The sequence below is a fragment of the Cannabis sativa genome, chromosome X, assembly GCF_029168945.1.
Source record: "Cannabis sativa cultivar Pink pepper isolate KNU-18-1 chromosome X, ASM2916894v1, whole genome shotgun sequence".
NCBI classification, from domain to species: Eukaryota; Viridiplantae; Streptophyta; class Magnoliopsida; order Rosales; family Cannabaceae; genus Cannabis; species Cannabis sativa.
In genome coordinates this window covers 50260414-50281988 of record NC_083610.1, presented here as the reverse complement: position 1 = coordinate 50281988, position 21575 = coordinate 50260414, and the positions used below count along the sequence as shown (strand labels likewise).

The window sequence follows — 21575 nt, the reverse complement described above, 5'->3', positions numbered from 1 at the left end:
AACCTCTCAGCGTGTCCTTTATTCCTTTGGCAAAGCCTTTGTTTTTACCCAAAGTCACGAATGCTTTTGAACCAGGTGACTTGGACTTTGAAATAATGCCTCCCAAGCCACGTACATCAAAGATTCCCTAGGACCCGAGAGTCACTTTAAAGCTGAGTTAATAGAATCGAAGGTGTGATCTATCTCAGGCTACACGGGTGATATATTGAAGACCTGTGGAATCAAACTTGGGTGATCATGCCAAGTTAGGTCAGTGCGAGAGGGTGAGTTTAGTTGTTTCCCCTCGTGCACTTTTCAAGCGGTATCCCAGGGGCCAGTGGTGAGACTAGTACCAGTGGCTCGACTGGCATGGGCGCCTGAAGCCTTGAGCATATCAGTGCATGGACCATACTTCCTCTTTGAGACTACTTCAAGGATTACATAAACCACCTTGGGGTTGCCCGTTCCAGTTGAATCCTATCTCTTATAGGATTCTCGCTAGTTTGAAGGTCTTGTATAAAATTCTGAACTGGTAATGACCCACACCAGTAGAAATCGAGTATCTCTATTCGGTTAAGGCCGTTCCAGCGAAAAAGAATGCCGTAGGGGGTTTCTATTATCTTGGTACTCATTCTAGCGAGCCTAAAATTATTGTGGACTTGCCAAACAAAGTGTTTTTCAAAGATAACTTCTTCTGGACATTTGGTCTTTCCTCAATTTGCACAACCACAATTCGTAGAATTCGTAAGTGATTGTTTTCCTCATGCTCAGTTACATTAATCCTTGTCTTTCAGTTTTCTGACCAATGTTTTGTTTTTTTTATAGCTCTCTCGATGAGACCCATCCCTATCCCCAAGATGGCCAGTCGGCACAGGCGCCTGATGACTCTTCCCCATGGCCTTATTAGGTCATGCGACTTCCTTTTGAATGAGGCCAAGCTGAGATCGGTGGGCCTTCTTAGTGACAAGGAGTATACTTGTGATTATAAGTTTCCCAAGTATTCTTCTTGGCAGTAGGTTCCCGTTCCAGAAGAGGATAAGGCCTGGGATCGCGTGGCTCGAGCACAATATCTTGAAAACACTACCTCTCGGGAAGTCGGTGAAGGAGCGTCCTGAGGTAATCAATGTGGTTGGTCTCCCACAGTACTTAGGGCTGAACGTAACACATTAGTCACCTTCCGAGATACCAGCCTTAATTTTTATATTTGGGATTCCCTTCTCGTAGAACGAGTCACTCATAAGTTTGACAGCTGGTACCCTAGATTCCACGTCCAGATTTACTATCACGAGTCATATTATGGTATAGATGTGCAGTATGGCACTATGACAGATAGGGCAAGTCATAAGACGAGAGCTGGGATTTAGAACCCATCGAGCCCTTTGATATATTCAAGATTATAGGCTGTAGGGATTTTAGTGGATATTACGGTCCTTCTACCCCCTCTTCTAGTGATAGCTCGCCTTCTAGTGACTTTGGTAAATCCCTTAGGTGGAAAATTTTACTCCCCCTCTTTTTTTATCTGCTTTTTTAATAATAGTAACACTTTATTTTGTTTTGCAGACATGGGAGGTTTTGAAGATATCATGGATCAAAAAGGGAAGAAGAGGGGAACCAACCCACAGGTCCCCACAAATGCCGAGGTGGTACCTCCCAAAAGGCAAAGGAAAACCACTGCCCACAAAAAGAAGTCATTGTCTAAGCCTATTGACCTCGAGGTCTCTGATACCAAGACCCGAGAACAAGTTCCTCCTCAAGTCACCCCCAACACCAACACTCCTCCTACTGAGACAGGTCATGCTTCTACCTCCTCGAGCAAGGCCATTGAGACCTTGTTGGCTGCAGCGGGGGAGGCTGGATCTGAATTCACCTAGGCATACGGGATTGCTTGCTGACACAAACTTAAGGCTCTCCTTCCCTTTAATTGGGATTTAATCAATATTGGGAGTCCAGAAGAGACGTTTTTAAGGAACTTGGACTACAACTTCATGGTAAGTTGGTCGTATTATTATTATTATTATTTCTCTTTTTTCTCATATTCATTTGTTCATAATTCTCCAGGCTTCTTTCCTCTCTTTTGCTTCCAATCAACGACTCTCGGAGCGGCTTAAATACCTGGAGGGCGAGGTCCAAAAATTACTATCACAATGTGTGGTTGTGATTAAGCAATGGGACAATGCCCAACAGGAAATCACCTGCCTCAGACAAGAAGTCGAGAAGTCAAAGAAAGATCTTGGAGAAGCCGAGAAGACCATCAAGGCCCAAGCTGATGAATTTGAGAAGAAGCTCGCTGAAAAGGAGGTCGAAACCATAGAACGATGTAACAAGGTTGGCATTCGTACTGTGTATTGACCGTGGATGGAGAATCCCAACATGGACACAAGCTTCTTGGAGGAGAAGGAAGAGGAAACTCTGGCTTTCTGCGAGAAGTCAAGGAAGGAGGAGGAAGAGGCCGAGGCAGAGGAAGAAGAAGAAGATTTATCCAAGTCTCCCACCAAGTAGACTTGGTTTTTATTTATCTCTTTTTTTTTTTGAAAATGGCCTTTCAGCCGAGACAATGGTTTGCCCCTGGTGGCACTTTTTGTAAAGACACATTTGCAAAGTTGGATGGCCAACTTTGCTTTTTAAAGCCTCATACTTTTAAGTTTAAACTTCAACATGTGCTTGTTTGATTGTGTTTCATTCATAATTTAAACAATCATTTGCATAAAGTTTATTAGAGGTTTCCATTGCTCGTATTTCTTTCTAACGTTAGGTAGTTAATAACCTACTTTACGAGCAAGCAGCTTAGCTTCTGCCCTACCCTCAATTTGCGAGCAGTTATTGATTCTGCATCGCGATCATCAAAAGTGATTTTATTTCAAGCAAACATAAATATATTTTTAATGACCTTGTCACTTTGTATACATCTTTATTGCTTACATGAGTAGTTAGCTCTTCTACCCACGTGTTAGGTTTAAGTACTTTTTCAAGACGTTGCGATGTCTTGTTTAATACTTTCCTTTAGTGCGAGCCGTTAGTATTCAGCTTTATGCCGGAGTTATGAGTTATATCTCATTTATAACTTTTGATTTCCTTTCCCGTCATATAGGTTTTAAATAAAAAATTATAGTTGTTTGATCCCTTTCTCGTCAGAAAGGTTTGATCAGGGAGTTATAACGATTCGACCCCTCTCTCGTCAAAAAGGTTTGGTCAGGGAGTTATAACAGTTCGACCCCTCTTTCGTCAAAAAGGTTTGGTCGAGGACCTTTTAGAAAATTTTCATTTTTTTTTTAATTTTTGAAATGGTGGGTTTGCATTATACCATGTATTTCCAGATGAATTCTGGTTAATCATACATAAATGCCCCTTAAGTAATTTTAAAGAGTAAAACTTTGTAATTACTTGTTGAAAGAAATGATTATTTCATTCACAACTGAAGTTCAAAATATTACATCAGCGATGCGATTTACAATCATTAATCTCATAAGAACTTCCCTAGTTCAATTTTTTATTTTATCAATCTCCAAAAGCATCTGGTTTTGATAGAACGGGTTTTGATGTTCAGGGTCAATCCTTAACATATTCCCACAATTGTTTCAATATCCAGGGTCAATCCCTGTCATATCCTGGGGTTCCAGGTGAACTAGTCCTGGTTTTAGTTGTTTGTCTTTAACTACTTCTGGTTGACGACCAACTTTCCCCGTAGCAGCTTAATACGACAACCCTGAAGAGCTGGTATTTACTTTCTTTGCAATACTTTTATGTAATAGCTTTACCGGATTAACTGCCCCTTGTCTTCTTGTGACGCGTTCCCTCTCGAGGTCACTGAGGTATCCCCTCCTCTTATAGAGGAAGGTTATGATCCCTGGTCACTTGAGTTACTGGGTAGATCAGGCTGATCATGGGCATTGTCCTGCCCCTTTACATATTGTTGAAAGTTTCCTCGTGCCATGAGACCTTCTATCTCGTCCTTCAACTAACGACACTCTTCCGTGGTATGTCCAATATCTCCATGGTATTCACATCGTTTTGTTGGATCCCTTTTACGTTTCACGTGTCTCATAGGTTTTGGCTCACTAAAAACGACTTCCTGTACATGTGCGAGGTAGATATTTTCTCAAGTTTCATTAAGCTTAGTATAGTCAGCATATATATTTGTCGTGTTTCTTCTGTTTCTTATCTTTGGTCAGCCTTTTGGAATCGTCTTTTCTCTTTGATCCTGAAGCTTCCGACTTGAATTCTTCAACAGAATCGTACCTTGATTACTTTCCTGATTCCCTGACTTGCCTCCTGAACTTAGTCTCCAACTCGTCTATTTGCAAATGGAATAAATCCCTTTGCTTTGGACCAAGTTGTTGACGAAGATTAGGTTTTTTCAAGTTCAAGTGTTCTTTCTCGTAGGTGTCGTGACAGCTGTCGGATCTTGCTCTTCCTATATCCTGCATTATGCCTTTTTGATCATCACTGTGATGAATGTTCTCTCCTCCTCGCATTGATCGATTATGAGGTACTGTATGCCTCGCGGTAGCCCTCGCCTCTTCTCGTTCTGCTCTTCTTCTTAAGGTTTGATTCACCTCGAGCTTGGAGAGAGGGTTGGCAATCTCTGACTGATGTTCTACAGGTCCCAGGCTGTGTCCCCAGACTTTCCTCAGTTTCCTCAGGTTGCCTCCCCTGAGAGTTCTGGGAATATCTTTGGGTTGTCTCCTGCCCCTTGGTTTGCGACTTACGAGGTTTGCCTCGTGGATCTCTATCTCCAAGGTCAGGTTGATTTTGGGAACTATTCTCCTGTGTCGCCCTGACTGCGGCTATTTCACGCTTTAGTTTGGCATTACGCCGGTTTGCTTCCTCCAATCAGCACCTAAGATGGCAGTTTTCTAACTCAACGATAGGTATGTACCTGGTTGGATCGTAGGCGCCATCCTCATCAACCTGATTAGGAAGAGACTAGTTGTTGTTTATCCTAGGCCCTTCGATTCTAAGTCCCCAATACTGGGTTTTCTCGGAGCTAGTAGCCTGTTCAGGTGATGATTTTTTCGTCCCTCTTTTGATCTAACCTGCCACTATTTATAATCACATAGTAGGTAGTTAATTTACAAATTTGATCGTAGTCTTTACAACGATCATCCCCTGAAATCATGGGATCTGATTACATATCACGTTAAGTAAATGCGGTTTTTATTTAAATTTCACACAGGTGTGAATATCTCGCTTTTACAAGGTCAAAATGAACGTGTATTAAATATATTTTAGGCCATATCGTATTGGAATGCCTCGCTGGGAATAGAGTAGAGTTAATCTTGATAGCAAGCTGGAGCTTGTCATATGTCTTTCCAAGGTGGATAATGCTTTTACCTTAAATCTGACAACCACAGTTTCGGGTGACGAGATGATCTTTTTCGCGTGCATGCCTTCCTACAGCGAGGTGGATGCCTCGCTACCTCTCGCCTTGGTTCACCCATCTATTGTATTTAGTTTGTATACCATACATTATACGCTAAGTGTCTCCATTGTCATTATATCTCCTCCACGTAACGAGATTAGTGCCTCGTCTTGTACACCTAAAGTTACATGGTTTCTCATCGAGGCTCAAGGCAACATTTTGTATATTTTTTATCTCGCATAAGACTAATCAGTCAGCCGAGTTGTAAACATACTCTGTTAATTATGCTTTTAACGAGTTATTCCATTGCAAGTGTAATTATGATTATGTGTCTGAGTTCTTATTCTTCCTCGCTTGACATGTGTCTTCCTCTCATTTGCTAGCCAAATTTTGGGTATAATACATGGCAGCAAGAGATTGTTCGCTTGAAGAACTTACTGCTTGACCTCCTGGACATCTGCAGGAGCAGAACTGGAACTTGCACCAGCAGCAGCAGTAGCACCAACAGAAGCTTTAGGGTACTTAGGATAATCTCCATCAAAGTACTTTGAGGGTTGAAAGATGGTGCCAGTGAGGGGGCAGGCTTGACCTTCACATTTTGAGATTCACACTGAGGAAGCGATGAATCTCCTAGAAGAGGAGCAGTTGCAGGAGAAAGGAGCAGGATTGGAGCCACAAGAGAAGCATTTTAGGGGGTAGGTTCGGGTTCCACCACCCTTTTTGAATGCCCTAAATTCTTTATCTTAGCCATGAATATCTGAAAGAGAGAGTGAAAAAAACAGAGAAATGAACGAACAAGGAAGAGGAATTGGGTAGATGGTGAAAATAAATGACAAAGAAAGTTGGTTTAAATAAATATGTGAAAGTGGAAAAAAAAAGAAAACCAACTCAAAATTTGAAAAACTACCAGCCCATGATCACAATAAAACTGCCCCACTCTTTTTCCAAAATAATTTTTTTAAAAAATAAATAAAAGGAAATAAGAATAACCAAGATACTTTCTAAAAATAGGCCAATTAAGGAAATATTTCAAGGTCAATAACAAAATACAATGAATATGAAATCAAATTTTAAAAGGTAACTTATCAAAATAAATCAATTTAGATCAAATGTTGATACTTACCAAACAAAGCAAAAATTTTCTTAGCCCACAAGTCAAGTCACAAGCGTGTCCCTCCATTTTTTATTTTTATTTTTTATAATCTGAATAAAAATAATAACAAAGAGATTATGTAAAAAAAATATAAGTTATTCTAGAGCAAGCAAATAATCAAGTTTCATAGCAAGAGACAAATATACATATTATGCTTTCAAAAGAGGATAACTAATTAGTATCTCAAAAACCAACCACACTTAATAGATGTTGAGAGAAAATAGACATGTTACAAATAATGTTAATCAGGATAATTTATATTTGAGTAGAGGAGACTAACACACTTGAATTCACTTGTCCTTGGCAAGATTTTTTTTTTTTGCCTTTTTCAATTTGATCCCACAACTGGATGCTATCACACCATACTGAAGGTAGCCCTTTTCTATGGTAGTGCATCCTCTTCACAACTCTCAATTACAAAGTTCCAGCTTACTCAAAATATGACTTTCACACCTCAGTATAGGTAGCTCTATTCCAGTAAGGGGCCTGACAAGAGCTGAAACAAAAGTCGCTCAACTCTATATAAGAACATTATGTAATCCTGATCACACATAAGAAGTAACATGAATCTTTTAACTCAGCCTCAAATGTATGATAAGTACAAGATCCTAAACTAATTATCATCCAAAAGCATAAACATGATTTGTCAACTAAGAAGAAACAAGATTAGATGTAAGCAAAGAACAACTCAACAATATTATACAAAAATAAGAACAAAGGAGATTAGATAATGCAAACTCCCAAGGATTTTCTGAGGGAGTAAAAGCGACTTGAGTCTAGGGCCTTTATGAAAATATCAGCCAATTGTTTCTCAGTATCAACATATTCTAACTGCCAAGTTTTATTTTCAACAAGTTCCCTAATAAAGTGATGTCTTATACCAATGTGTTTTGTTCGAGAATGTTGAACAAGAATTTTGGGAAATATTTATGGCACTAGTGTTATCACAAAAAATAGTTAAAACACCCAATTCAAATCCATAGTCAATCAACATTTATTTTAACCATAACAATTGAGTACAACAACTACCAGCAGCAATGTACTCAGCCTCAGCAGTGGACAAGGAAATAGAATTTTGTTTCTTTGCCAAGAAACCAAATTGTTTCCAAGAAAGAAACAACCTCCACTCGTACTCTTGCGATCATCAGCATTGCCTGACCAATCCGCATCACTAAAACAAGCCAAATTAGAATTAGTATCTTTAGAATACCAGATTCCAAAGTTGAGAGTACTATTAATATATCGAATAATCCTTTTTTACTGCAGATACATGAGATTCCATAGGATTACTTTGATATTGAGCACAAACTCCCACACTATAATTGATATCAGGATGACTAGCAGTCAAATACAATAGACTACCAATCACACTACGATAAAGAGTAGTGTCAACCTTCACTCTATGCTCATCTTTTGTTAATTTCAAAGTGGTGCTCATTGGAGAACTTACCTGTTTAGCCGACTCAAGGCCAAACTTTTTGACAAGGTTCTTGGCATACTTACTTTGTGATACAAATGTACCTCCTTCCATCTGTCTAACTTGAAGACCCAAAAGAAAGTAAGTTCACCAACCATGCTCATTTCAAACTCATTTTTCATTTGATCAACAAACACTTGCATTTCATGGTTAGATGTAGATCCAAAAAATATATCATCAACATAAATTTGAGCAATGATAAAATCAAATTTTATATGTTTGATGAAAAGAGTTTTATTTACACTACCTCTTTGATAATCATGAGAAATTAAAAAATTGAGTTAACCTTTCATATCAGGCATGAGGATCTTATTTCAGACCATACAAAGCCTTTTCAAGTTTATATACATGGTCTGGAAACTAAGGATCTTCAAATCCTTTTGGTTGCTGAACATAAACTTCCTCACTCAAAATGCCATTCAAAAAGGCCAACTTCACATCCATTTGGTACAATTTGATAACAAGAATACAAGCAATGCACAAGAGTAAAAAAGTAGATTCTAATCCTTCTACAAGAGCAAAAGTTTCATCAAAGTCAATACCTTCTACCTGTGTATACCCTTGTGCCACCAACAGAGCCTTGTTCCTCACAATTGTATCGAATTCATCACTTTTATTTTTAAAAATCCACTTTGTACCAATCACATTGATGCCTTTTGGTCTTTGAACCAAAATCCAAACCTTGTTGTGGACAAACTGATTAAGTTCTTCTTGCATTGCATTGAGCCATTCTTCAAAAGTCATGGCTTCCTTCACATTTTTCAATTCAAATTGTGAGACAAAACAAAGGAAACTAATCAAATTAGCATACCTTCTTCTTGTTACCATGCTTTCTTTAAGATTTCCAAGAATGAGATCTTTAGGATGATTCATTTTTACTTTGGTGCTTGGTTCCTTCTGGATAGAATCAGTAATGATGTTTGGATGAGTCGAGATAGGCTGCTCTGGTTCTCCTGTATCAGTTGCAGTGGCAGATTCATCATTTGCGATGTCAGAATTCAATTTTGCTGCATTAGAAACTACATTTGCTGCTTCTGGTGGAGTATCTAGAAAACTATCTATCTAGGCTTCTGTGGAAAATTCTAAAAAATCTTTAAAATCATCAACAACCACATTAGCTGATTCCAAAATAGTTTGAATTATCATATTGTAAACACGATAAGCTCTATTATTTAAGGAATATCCACTGAAAACACCAACATCACTTTTAGCATCAAATTTTCCAAAATGCTCACGATCTCTAGAAACATAACAAACACATCCAAAAACATGAAAATGACTTAAATTTGGACGCTTACCTTTCCAAATTTCATAGGATGTTTTTGAGGTACCTAGACGAATAAATACTCTGTTCATTGTATAACAAGTTGTGTTTATAGCTTTTGCCCACAACCGTTTTGTCAGCTTCTTGCTATTTAACATCACTCTTTCCATCTCCTACAAGGTACGATTCTTTCTCTCAACAACCCTATTTTGTTGAGGAGTTTTGGGAGCAAAGAATTCTTGAGTTATACCTGTAGACTTACAAAAGTCATCATATATAGTTCTCAAACTCCTTTCCATGATCACTCCGAATTCGAACAATTTTCTGAATGTTACATCCTTTTTCAACTCTTAATCTCAAACAAAGAGTTTTAAAAGCATCAAATGTATCAGACTTTTCTCTTAAAAAATTCTACCCAAGTAAAACGAGAGAAATCATCAACACACACAAAAATATATCGCTTACCATTTAGACTTTCAACTTGAATTGGACCCATAAGATCCATGTGAAGTAACTCCAATACTTTTGAGGTATTGATATCAGACACACATTTGTGAGTGATTTTTAATTGTTTACCAAGTTGACAAGGTTCACACTTACCAACACTTTCTTTACCTAGCTTGGGTAGACCTTGAACAATACCTACATTTGAAATTTTTTTTTTTAGATTTTTATAATTAATATGTCCAAGTTTAGCATGCCACAAATCTGTGGTGTTGTTGATGGTCGAATGACAAGTGAACACTGGGGTTATGGTATAACAATTATCAGTAGATCAAAATCCTTGCAAAATACATTGATTAGGGTATACTGTCAAATGAGACAGTATACCCTTGGTCACAAATTTGACTAATGCTAAGTAAATTAGCCCTCAGTCCTTCAACTAACATCACATTTTTCAATCTGGAAAACCCTTCAAAATTGAGAGTTCCCATTCCAACGACTTTTCCAGCTAAGCCATTGCCAAAAGTGACTTCCCCACACTGCATAGGACAGATGTTAATCAAAAAGTCCTTGTCACCTGTCATATGTCTAAAGCAACCACTATCAAAATACCACATTTAAGATGCATCACTTTTATCAAAAAAACGAGCTCGACACTTTTTCTTAATCCATTTTTGTTTCATACATTTATGTTTCTTTTGAGATTTTTCCAAATTACCAAAATAATTTGTTTTAAATATATTTTTCACGGTGAAACATTTAAGTCTGATATGTCCCTTCCTACCACAGAAATGACAAATAGGCACAAATCTTTTTACCTGAGATCTTACTCTTTTTGAAAATCCTGGAGACTTTGCTTTAGCAACACAACTTCTGCAGCGAAAGGCTTTGAATCTGTTGCAACAAACTTCAAATTTGTAACATCAGGAAAGTTCATTGGAACACTAGATTTTACAAATTTTGTGATTCCAGAACTTTCAATACCATTTGATCCAATGCCAACAAAGCCTCTTTGACCTGCATTCTAAGCTTCTTCAAAAATAGAAGATCCGGGATTAAGCATTTGTATATTTTTCTTAGAATTCTCAAGTTCCTTCTTTAAAAGAGTAATTTTTTCATCTTTAAAACAAAAGTCCGTCTCATATTCTTTTATTTTTAACTCAAAAGTTTCAATTTGATGAGATAATTTTTTATTTATTTTAATCAACACTCTATTTTCAAAAGTAACTTGTATCCACTTTTCATACATGACTTTGTATGATTCAGCAAGAGACTCTTCACAGATTTTAGAATCATCAGAATCAGATTCTTCTAGTTCATTGATATTATTCAAACATACCAGTCTTGCTTTCACCTATGAATCACACAACACATTAGTCATAATAGAAGTTAGAGCAACATTCTCAGAATTTTTCGTCACCACTCTCAGTTTCATCATCACTCCAAGTGACATTGAAACTTTTGTTATTCTTTTTCAAAGTGTTCGCACACTCGGATTGAATATGCCCAAATCCTTCACATTCCCTGCACTGAATTTCCTTTTTATTAGTCATCGAGGGTTTAAAAGATGCATTTCCTTTTGAAAATTTCGAGTTATTCTTTTTATTACCCATCTTTTTCATATATTTTTGAAAATTCTTGGTTAATAAAGCAATTTCATCATCACATTCATTATCAAAATTTTCATGTTCAACAACTTTTAAAGCGATACTTTTACCTTTATCAGCAATGGATTTGGGTTTGTCCTTTTGTTTGATTTATTGAGTCAATTCAAAAGTACGCAAGGAACCCATTAATTCTTCCACCTTCATTGTGCTAAAATCTTTAGCTTCCTCCATTGCCAAAAGTTTAGTATCGAACCTCTCTGGAAGAACTCTAACAATTTTTCTCACAAGGATAGAATCATCAAGCCTTTCACCAAAAGCAAAATATTCATTAGCTATATCAGATAGCCTTTCATAAAATTCAGTTAGGGTTTCATTTTCAGACATCCTAAGCTCATCAAATTTGGTTTGAAGCATAATAAATCTAGAGCTCTTAACATCAGATGTTCCTTCAAACCGAGTTTGAAGAATCTACCAAGCTTCCTTAGCAGATTCACAAGATGATATAAGCTTAATATAACCTTCACCTACTCCATTAAATATAGCATGTAAAACTTTGCTATTGTAAGAAGAAAGTTTATCATCTTCAATAGACCATTCTAGTTCAGATTTTATTTTAGAGTTACCTTCGGAATCTGTCTCAACTGGAGAAGACCAACTCAATAGAACCATCCTCCAAGCTCTCTCATCTTGAGATTTGATGAAAGCCCTCATTCTAACTTTCCAATAAGGATAGTTAGAATCATTGAGCAAATGTGGTCTAGAAATTGAACTTCATTCTGCAAAAAATGACATTTTACACAAAAACACACGAAACCGTTAAAAGGACCACACTAAGAGTTTAGTGTCCCGCTTTGATACCAAATGAAAAACCAATTTTTTTGTAAATACCAATAATAATTACAAAAATATACTAAATATAAAATTGTATACGTTTGCAACAGTAAAATGTAATTTTGTTACGGCAGAAACCAATTTTACAGAGACAAACCAGAACAGGCAGAATATAAAAATAATTGCAAAAAATTTAATCACTTGACACAAGAGATTTCTACGTGGTATCAGTGTTCTTTCGAACACTCCTAGTCCATGGGGCCACGCCCAGAGAAAGAAATCAATTAATAAAGTATCAATAATTACAAAGAAAATTGAATTAAATAAGTTTAAACTCCCTCTAAATTATTGTCGTAATCCTTTGTAATGCACTTTATGAATCTGATTTTTGAACCACCTTCAAATAGCGAACTCCCTTCGTCTTTGACGTGTGAGTGCTTACTTCTTCCCGAAGTAAGGCTTGAACAAGTCTTCTCCCGAAGACCTCTCTCTTGTTCAATCAAGTGCTCTAACCAACCCTAAGATAGAGTAAGAACAAATATGAAAACACTAGAACCTAGATGAACAACTAGGTTCTCACAAAAGAACTCTCTCTTCACAATTGAGAAAATGTAAAAAATGAAAGCTAGAAGAGTTGATTCGAATGACTGCTCTTTAGGTTATATTTATAGAACATAGAAACCTTAGAGACAGCCACAAAGTCAAATCAACAGCTGTACAAAACTTTCCTAAAGAAAATCTTGATTTGCAGCATCAGAGACAGATTCTGTTGCAACAAATCAGACTAGAAGAGGAAACTTGCCAAAAACGTGTCCGATCATGTATTTGATCTTGATACCTACCATAAATAGTGTGTTTGATATGATCTTATCAAGACACAATCGAACTCATTAAGGAAAATAATAATAGTCAAAGTTTCCATAAAAAATAAACTTTCCATAAGAGAATTTCTTCTCTTCCAAGAAGTTTCCAAAAAAAGAAAAGTCCACATGAAAAATGATTCTTTCCTAAGATAGAAAAGAGCAATAAAAACATACAATAAAGGTGATAAAATCGATTTATGAATACAAAGAAATCTCACCATAAATAAAAAATATTTTGGTATCTAAATTGCCAAAAAAGAACTTTACAGCTCCAATCCAAGCTTTGTGTGGGGGAGTATTTTAGAGGCCCAATCACTTGTAAGGAGAGGTACCTGTTGGGTTGTGGGGGACGGTAGAAGAATAGCTGTTATTGGGGAACTATGGCTCCCTGATGTGGATAATCCTATGATTGAATCTAATCACCCAAGCCTCCATCATGCTTAAGTCTGTAAAATCTTGGCTATTGATGGCTCAGGTTGGGATGTTGAGATTTTAGATGACTTGCTAGTGCAACGTGATCGTCAACTGGTGCAGCTGATTCCAATTCAACCACGCTCGGACAGGGATACTTTGTATTGGTCCAAGGATTTATCGGGCTTGTACACGGTTAAGAGCGCTTACAACCTCCTACAAGAGTTAAATGGTGAAGTTGTTATTGATGATTCGGTTGTGGATCGTTTTTGGGGGAGATTATGGCAATTAAAAATCCCTCTGAAGATGAAGAACCTGTTATGGAGAGCTGCCAAATGTTGTCTCCCAACTATGTATCAGTTGCAATTGAAGCGTGTGGAGGTCGACATTTTATGTCCTGTGTGTTTGTTAGAAGCTGAAACCATTTCCCATGCGCTTCTCACTTGCCCTGCTGCTATCCTTTGTTGGAACCGGGTGGGTATTGGGACAATAATGCAGCAAGATATGTCCTTTTTGGATTGGTGTATTAGGCAGTTTCTGGTGTTAGATGTGGAGCGAACCAGCTTGCTTGTGGCTCAATGCTGGGCCATTTGGAATGCAAGAAATGACAAGGTATGGCAAAACAAGTCAGTCGGAGCGGATAGTATCGTCTCATCGGCAAAGATCTATCTTAATTAATGGCATATTGCTAAAAAATCAGGTAACGATTTATTGTTCATTGGGTATATTCCGGGGGACGGGGCTGAGCAATGGGTCGCTCCAAGTGCAAATAGTATTAAGATTAATGTCAATGCAACTGTATTTAATGAGACCCACAACTATGGTGTTAGTGTTGTAGCCCGGCACTCAAATAGGTTATTGGTGGAAGGTTGTACCAAATTATTTCAAGGTTCGGTGGACTCTATGGTGGCTGAAGCAATTGGGTTCGGAAAGCCTTGAGTTGGATTAAAGATCACCGGTGGCCACATGTGATCTTGGAAACTGACTGTCTCTCGGTGATTCAAGCCATTTGTAGTACTATTGTTATGATTTTCATGTTTGGTAAAGTGGTTAATGATTGTAAGGCTTTATTATGTATTTAGAAAAATGTTTCTATTCATTTTGTAAAGCGATCAGCTAATATGGTGGCTCATTTATTTGTTAAAGCCTCTATATTACATCCTGATTGTCATTTTAGTTTGGACAATATTTCTACTGGGTTGTTACCTTGTTTGGTAACTGAGATCATTGCTAATAAAATGATGAATTTTCTCTAGAAGAAAAAAACAAGATAATGAATTTCATTCAATATTCTCATTCACTAATCCCATAAATAAACAAATTAGTAGGGAATATAAGGATATTTAAAAGTAATTATTTTTGAGTAACTTTCTTATGAAGTAATACAATCAAAGGAGTGGTAGTTTCTTTATAAAGATAATGATTTTGCCTTAAAAAGTAATGTTTCGACTAATGATTCCTACAAAGAGAATAGAAAGTATTGCTAAAATGGATCTTCTTCTTCAAACATATTCGAGTTACACAAAACAGTTTTATGCGGCAAGTAGTTTTGAAGTAAATAATAAAATAACTTTGTAGTAACAAAGCAAGGTGGTTCAAACATCAACATCTGTAATTAATTTTGTAACGTGCTTTTCGGCGTACAATCAAGCTAATGTGTTTTTATACGAATGAATCATCAATAGGCAAGTGGGGTTTGTACATTTTGTGCTTTCATGCCAATATTTATGATAAAAAATGTGGTCTTCAACGTATTTCGTAAGGAAAAATTATGAACCAGCATATTGTCTTTGCCTTGTTCTACTTCAACTTAAATTAATCTAAAAATAAATTTACAGTTGATTAATTATGTTATATTTTAAGTAGAATATATTAGGAGGATATACAACATAGTGCATACATATATGAGTCAAAAAGAAAGTTATTATTATTGATTTAGTTATGCTTAAGATAAAGCATAGAAGGACTAACTCCATTAATTTTAACTCATAGTTTCAATCAAAAACTCGTTCATAATCTCTTCTACAATGGCGTCTCCAATTTCCCAACAGATTTCTTTATTTTCCGAGTCAAAACCATTCCACTCTTGAGCTGTGTCAACCAAATCCAAACACAATAAGTAAGTAATATTGTTTGTATCATCTACACTACTTTGTTTACTCCAAACCTTCATTTTCTCCCACAGAAGCTCCCCTAACTCCTCTGGCCCCAACACTACCCCTTTAGTACCATAATCCACTTTCTCCTTTTCCTTTGCGTGAGTTTCTACAATCTCTCTCACACAGTCAAACAAAAGCTGCTTTGTCTTGCTCAAAACTCTCTTGGATTTGAGAAACTGCGTCGATGGTTTCGTCTTCAGATTGAGAAGTCCCTTATTTGGATCAGAGATTTTAGTACTAAACTTTCTTGGCTTCTCTGTTATTTCACTTTCCATAAGGAGGCTGCTGATTTTTGTTTTAGTCTCTAGCGATTGTCTTGTTATTATGAGGTTGATTCTCTCTGCTTATTTGAAACAACAAAACCCAATTACATAACAAGTTCCTTTCTTTTTCTTTTCATAGAAACAAAATCAAAGGAAAATAAGGCATATTTTTACCTTGCGATAGAGGAGTTTCTTCTTTTACTATTGAAACTGAACTGCGTTTATTGCTTCCAATGAGTTGTCGAAACGCAAAAGTTCCACCTGAAATAGCCTGTGCTGGCTTTGTTAACAGCTTTATTCGTAAAATCAACAATACCATACATATTCATGACTCGAAATATTATATCTTATGCAGTACAGATAAATTAAAGGTTTTGGAGCAAATTAAGAGATGAAAAAAGGTGCTAATAAAATTGATCATGTAAGTAGTTTTTCTACCTCCTTCTCTGCTTTGTAGCCGAGTCTAGTGGCTTCAAATGAGTCATGTTCATTTTTATCCAATGAAGTTGAGGATTCATCTTGAGAATAATCACTGTCGGAGCATGAATTATACACCGTTCTACTGCTAGCAGAAGAAAATCTATCTGGCTCGGAAACATTTTGAAGAAAAAGATTCTTCTTCAATTTCTCATTGAATTTTCCTTGTATTATTTGATCATCAGAAGCAGTAGTATTCTGGCTTCCATCACTTTTATTGAAACCAAACTTGCCAAGTATAGCTCTCAATACTCTGGAACAGCTTGGAATACCATTTCTTCTTTTTCTTGTCTTATTTGAGTCACTAGTATTCCTATTTCCATAACTTCTTTCATTCAAGAAAACATCAAGAACAAAAGGGTCTTGCTCTTTCAGAAGAAGCTCTCCCAGTTGTTTTCCTGGTTTGGTTATTGAGGAAGCCATTTGGAAAGAAAAGAAAAGAAAAGAAAAAAGTCTAAAAGCTGAGTGATTCCTGAATGAGGAAATGGGCTATTTTAGGAAGTGTAAATGAATTAGATAGATGGGAATATATCATATATGATATGAATATGAGGTATGGGTGAATAAAATGAAGATCAAATATGATCTGTCATTTTGGGACTAAACAAGGAAAAGGTAAAGCCAGGAAGAAGGATCAGAGCATTTAATAAGGCCTCGAAGTAACTATTACTAATAGGCTCCAGAGTATTGCATGGACACAAAAAAATTAAATCCTACTGTCTTTGTGTATGTTCTTTTGTATAATTGATTATGTGTATATACTCGATTTATTTTTCTACATACTATATCTCTGTGTCACACTTATATATATATAAGAACAGTTTTTGAAGTTGATAACAATGGTCCCAAAAAAGTTTGTCTTGTCTAGGAGAGGTACCAAGGCATATTAAATGAAAGGTTTGGTTCAGCCTCATAACTCAACCCGTAGTTATTTTATTGAGGTTTTTTTTCTTTTTTTTCAATTAAGTCATCTTAGTTATTATTCCATTTGTATTTAATTTTCTAAACTAAAATTTTATTGGTAAAACTCTCTAAATTATTAACTCTTAAAAAATTTAAGGTGCTATCAATTTTTCATAAATAACAACGGTTTATTTGTATACTTACATGTGACACGTTTATATTAGTATATCTAATATTATTATTTAAAAATTATAAAAAATTATTTCAAATTTTATAATATTTTTATTTTTTTTATATATTTTATATTTTATTTCTATTATTTTATTTAATTTTAAATTAAAATTTGAAAAAAAAATTAAAATAATAATATTAAGTGTACCAATATAAATGTGTCACATGTACAAAAATGTACAAATAATCAGTCCATAGCGACAATTAACCAGATAACATCTTAAGTTTGCTAACAGTTCAATAATTTGGAAAGTTTTACTGCCAAAATTTAAATTTAAAAAGTTAAATATAAGTAAAACGATAGTTAGCAAGATTTAACACCCACAAACTCTATCTTATTTATGTTATTCATATGGTTACATTTTCTAAATAAAAATTCAAAAATATTACTTCAAAATTGTGATGTAAGCACTTTTAATAACTTCTTTATTTTATTCTTTAAATATATTATTAAAATTTTATTTTTTTATATTACCTTATACATACATTAATTTGTCTATATTTTCTTTCACATTATTTAAATGTAAAAGTTAAGAAAAAAAAATTAAAGAATAATAAACAAATACTAATGGAAGAAATGAAGACAATTAAGTACAAAAGAAAATATTAAAAAAATAAATAGAAAAAGCTTTAAAGGTTAGCTACATTTAGCTAAAAAAGATTTAGGAGGAGATGAATTTTAACCAATTAGCTGTATTTTTTTAGCTCTTAGCTATTAAAATGAAAAAGCATCCATTGAGATGCAAAATAATTTTTCATACGGATATTCTGGCTCCTGCACCTCCCACCAAAGGTACAACTTTCATCTTTTCCTTTTTGTTTCTTTACATTCCAATAAACAAGAAACTAAATAAACAAAAAGAGATAAAGATCTATTATGTTATGCACTAAAAGTGAAGTCTAAGCATAATCCTGTATTATTGGGAATCTAAGAGGAGATTTTGGTGATAAAGGTTATGAATGCTTTTTTTCGATTTTGTAAATTTTTTAGTGCATTCCCAGCAACGTATTTATTTTATCATTCAAAATGTATCACTAAAGCATCAGTTTTTCTATTTAATACTAATTTGTATAGTGTGTATAGGAAATTTTATACATAAGAATTAACCACTATAATTTCAGATTCAAGATCACATTTAAACAAACAAAAATTAAATCAAAACAAACAAATTAAGAACAAAAAACCAGCAAACACATAAATCAAAAAAATATAACACAGATGAATCTAAATGGCAGTCAGGCACAATAACACAGAGATTTATACTGGTTCCGATTTTAAGTTCAATGTGAACTTGGTCATACTCCAGTTTGAAAGCTTTACCACCAATCTTTATTGATAATGAGAACAAGAGATATCAATCTCAAGAGCTACAAGGAAATAATCACAATAAGTCATCCATGGTGTAATTCCTCAACACTCATTAACTCAATAACTCGAGCCAACATAATCAACAATGTTGCTCAATACAATTTCTCAATCCCAACCCTCTCTTTCTCAGATATCTCTCTCCATTTCTCACTCTAACAACTCTGTCTTTCTGTATTGTGTCTCTCTCTCTCTCTCTTGTGTTTGACTTTACTCCTTCTTCTTACCCCTTTTTTTCTTGTTGTGAAATGAGAGGAGTAGTTCTCTTTATATAGCCCAAGGGACCAATATGCAAGTTGTCCTATTTAATAGTTAGGTTAGTTAAAGACTAACTAACTAACTGAAAAGTTGTTGGGGGTTTAAGGAATAATACCACAAATTCCACCTTATGTCTTCAAGCCCCAACAAGCTAAGCATATATGTCCAATGAAGGTGGTAATACTTTCATGTGTAGCTACTTAGCAACTAAGGTTGAGTAAGTCCAAGCAACGCTTGAACTTACTAACAGGTAAAACGTTAGTGCCAATATCAGCAGGGTTCTCTTCTGACTTCACTTTCTCCAACTCGATTACTTCTTCTTCTATCTTCTCCCTTATCCAAAACAACCGAATATCAATTTGTTTTGTCTTCTCGTGGTACACTGGATTCTTGCACAAATGAATCGAGGATTGGCTGTCAGAATATACCCTTGCCTTTCCTACTAGAAGCTTCAACTCCTTCAAAATTCCTTGTAGCCATATTGCTTCTTTGAATGCCTCTGTGGTCGCCATGAATTCTGCCTCTGTAGCTGAAAGTGCTACTACGGATTGGAGTTGTGAATTCCAACTAATACAATCTCCATTAGTTTGAAACACATAAGATGTAGTAGATCTTCTAGTATCCTTGCTTGATGCACAATCAACATCAACATATCCTTTCAAAGTTACTTTCTCTGAAACTCTTTTGTAAGTCAATCCAATATCCGATGTCCCTCTCAAATATCTCAACAACCATTTGAGTGCCCTCCAATGGTTTATCCCAGGATTTGACATGAACCTACTCAATATGCTTAAATCATGAGCAATGTCAGGTCTTGTGCTAACCATGACATACATGAGACACCCCAAAGCCATTGCATATGGAATTTCTTCCATCTCTTCTTTCTCTTCTGCTGTCATAGGGCTTTCTTCCTTGGTTAATACAAACTATCCTCCAAGAGGTACTGAAGTGCTCTTAGAATCTTGCATCTTGAACTTTGTTAAGATCTTCTCAATGTAATTTTTTGCTTCAAATGCATGACTCCATCACTCTTGGATCTATGAACTTCTAAACCAAGTATCTTCTTTACTTGTCCCAATTCTTTCATATTAAATTCTGCCTTGAGTTTATCTTTAATTCCTTCTATTATTTCCTTGTCTTTACCCATTATTAGCATATCATCTACATAGAGTAGAAGATACACAATTGTTGACTCTTCTAGGTGCTTGAAATACAAACAGTGATCAAACTTGGACCTTGTGAAACCAATCTCCTGAACATAGCTGTCAAATCGTTTGTTCCATTGTTGTGGTGATTGCTTAAGGCCGTATAAGGACTTTTCCAACTTACAAACCATCTCCTTTCCATCTTGTTCCACCTGAAATCCAAGTGGTTGCTCTATGTATATCTCTTCTTCTAGATAACCATTTAGAAATGCAGTTTTAATATCAAGCTGCTCCACTTCTAAACCTTGCTGAGTTGCCATTGACAACATTAGTCTAATGGTCTTATACTTCACTACGGGTGAGAACACCTCGGTGTAATCTATCCCTTCCACCTGAGTGAAACCTTTGGCAACTAATCTTGCCTTAAATCTTACTGGCTCATCTTCTGTCACACATTCTTTAATCTTTAGAATCCATTTGCATGAGATTACCTTCTTGTCCTCAGGTCTTGGAACCAATACCCATGTCTTGTTCTTTCTAAGCGAGCTTAATTCATCATCCACATCCCGAGACCACTCCTTCTTGTACTTTCCATTTAAAGCTGCTTATATACTCAATGGTTCTGGTATGTCACATGAATGATCTATTGACAAAGCATAGGCAATCAGCAAGCTGGTAGTCAGACAAATCTGGTTGTTCCTCAGTCTCATCTGGAGCTGTGTCTGTACTGTCATTCTTCTCACTTGCTGGTTCAAATCCTTTGAGCTTAATTTCAAACTCTGCCAAATCTTCCCTCTTGCCAGATGAATCTGCATCAGGTAACACATTGCCTTTCTCGGCTTTCAAGTGAGGAAAATCATTTTCATTAAACACAACATTTCTAGAAATAATCACCTTAGGCTTCCCATTCTGGTTTATGCAGAGTCTATAACCTTTTGTGCCTATATGATATCCTAGAAACATGCCTTTGACAGATCTAGCATCAAGCTTATCATCGGGTTGATGTACATATGCTGCACATCCAAACACTCTCAAGTGTTTTAGGTTTGGTATCTTCCCATACCACATCTCATAAGGTGTCTTCAAGTCTATGACTCTATTAGGACTCCTATTAACAAGGTAACAAGCAGTAGCTAAAGCCTCTCCCCAATAAGGCTTTCCCAACCCCAAACTAAGAAGTAAACATCTAACTTTGTTCAAAAGGGTTCTATTCATACGCTCAGCAACTCCATTCTGTTGTGGAGTTTTCACAACTATCCTATGCCTAGTTATCCCATGCTCATTACACAATCTATCAAACTCAGTATTGATGAATTCTAGACCATTATCGGTTCTAAGTGCCTTGACCTTTGAATTTGTTTTGTTTTCCACCAAAGCTTTCCATA

General features: G+C 35.9%; 4 protein-coding genes across 4 annotated transcripts; 1 reads left to right on the top strand and 3 right to left on the bottom strand.

Annotated features, from left to right (window-relative positions):
- Positions 1 to 5772: 5772 nt before the first annotated feature.
- On the bottom strand, positions 5773 to 8022 carry LOC133032262 (uncharacterized mitochondrial protein AtMg00810-like). The gene is made up of 3 exons (XM_061106142.1): positions 7782 to 8022; positions 7613 to 7690; positions 5773 to 5927 (listed from the first exon to the last, which is right to left on the bottom strand). The coding sequence occupies exons 1-3, from the start codon at positions 8020 to 8022 to the stop codon at positions 5773 to 5775; spliced, it is 474 nt and encodes a 157-aa protein (XP_060962125.1).
- Positions 8023 to 12489: 4467 nt separating this feature from the next.
- LOC133032261 (uncharacterized) lies at positions 12490 to 14327 on the top strand. The gene is made up of 3 exons (XM_061106141.1): positions 12490 to 12544; positions 13453 to 14031; positions 14089 to 14327. The coding sequence occupies exons 1-3, from the start codon at positions 12490 to 12492 to the stop codon at positions 14325 to 14327; spliced, it is 873 nt and encodes a 290-aa protein (XP_060962124.1).
- An 833-nt stretch (positions 14328 to 15160) lies between these two features.
- Positions 15161 to 17086, bottom strand: LOC115696510 (uncharacterized). The gene is made up of 3 exons (XM_030623413.2): positions 16249 to 17086; positions 15985 to 16081; positions 15161 to 15887 (listed from the first exon to the last, which is right to left on the bottom strand). Exons 1-3 carry the CDS (start codon positions 16708 to 16710, stop codon positions 15370 to 15372), a joined length of 1077 nt encoding a protein of 358 aa, XP_030479273.2. The 5' UTR covers positions 16711 to 17086; the 3' UTR covers positions 15161 to 15369.
- A 2159-nt stretch (positions 17087 to 19245) lies between these two features.
- LOC133032260 (secreted RxLR effector protein 161-like) lies at positions 19246 to 19944 on the bottom strand. Its single transcript, XM_061106140.1, has one exon. The coding sequence runs from the start codon at positions 19942 to 19944 to the stop codon at positions 19246 to 19248; it is 699 nt and encodes a 232-aa protein (XP_060962123.1).
- Between the last annotated feature and the right edge of the window lie 1631 nt (positions 19945 to 21575).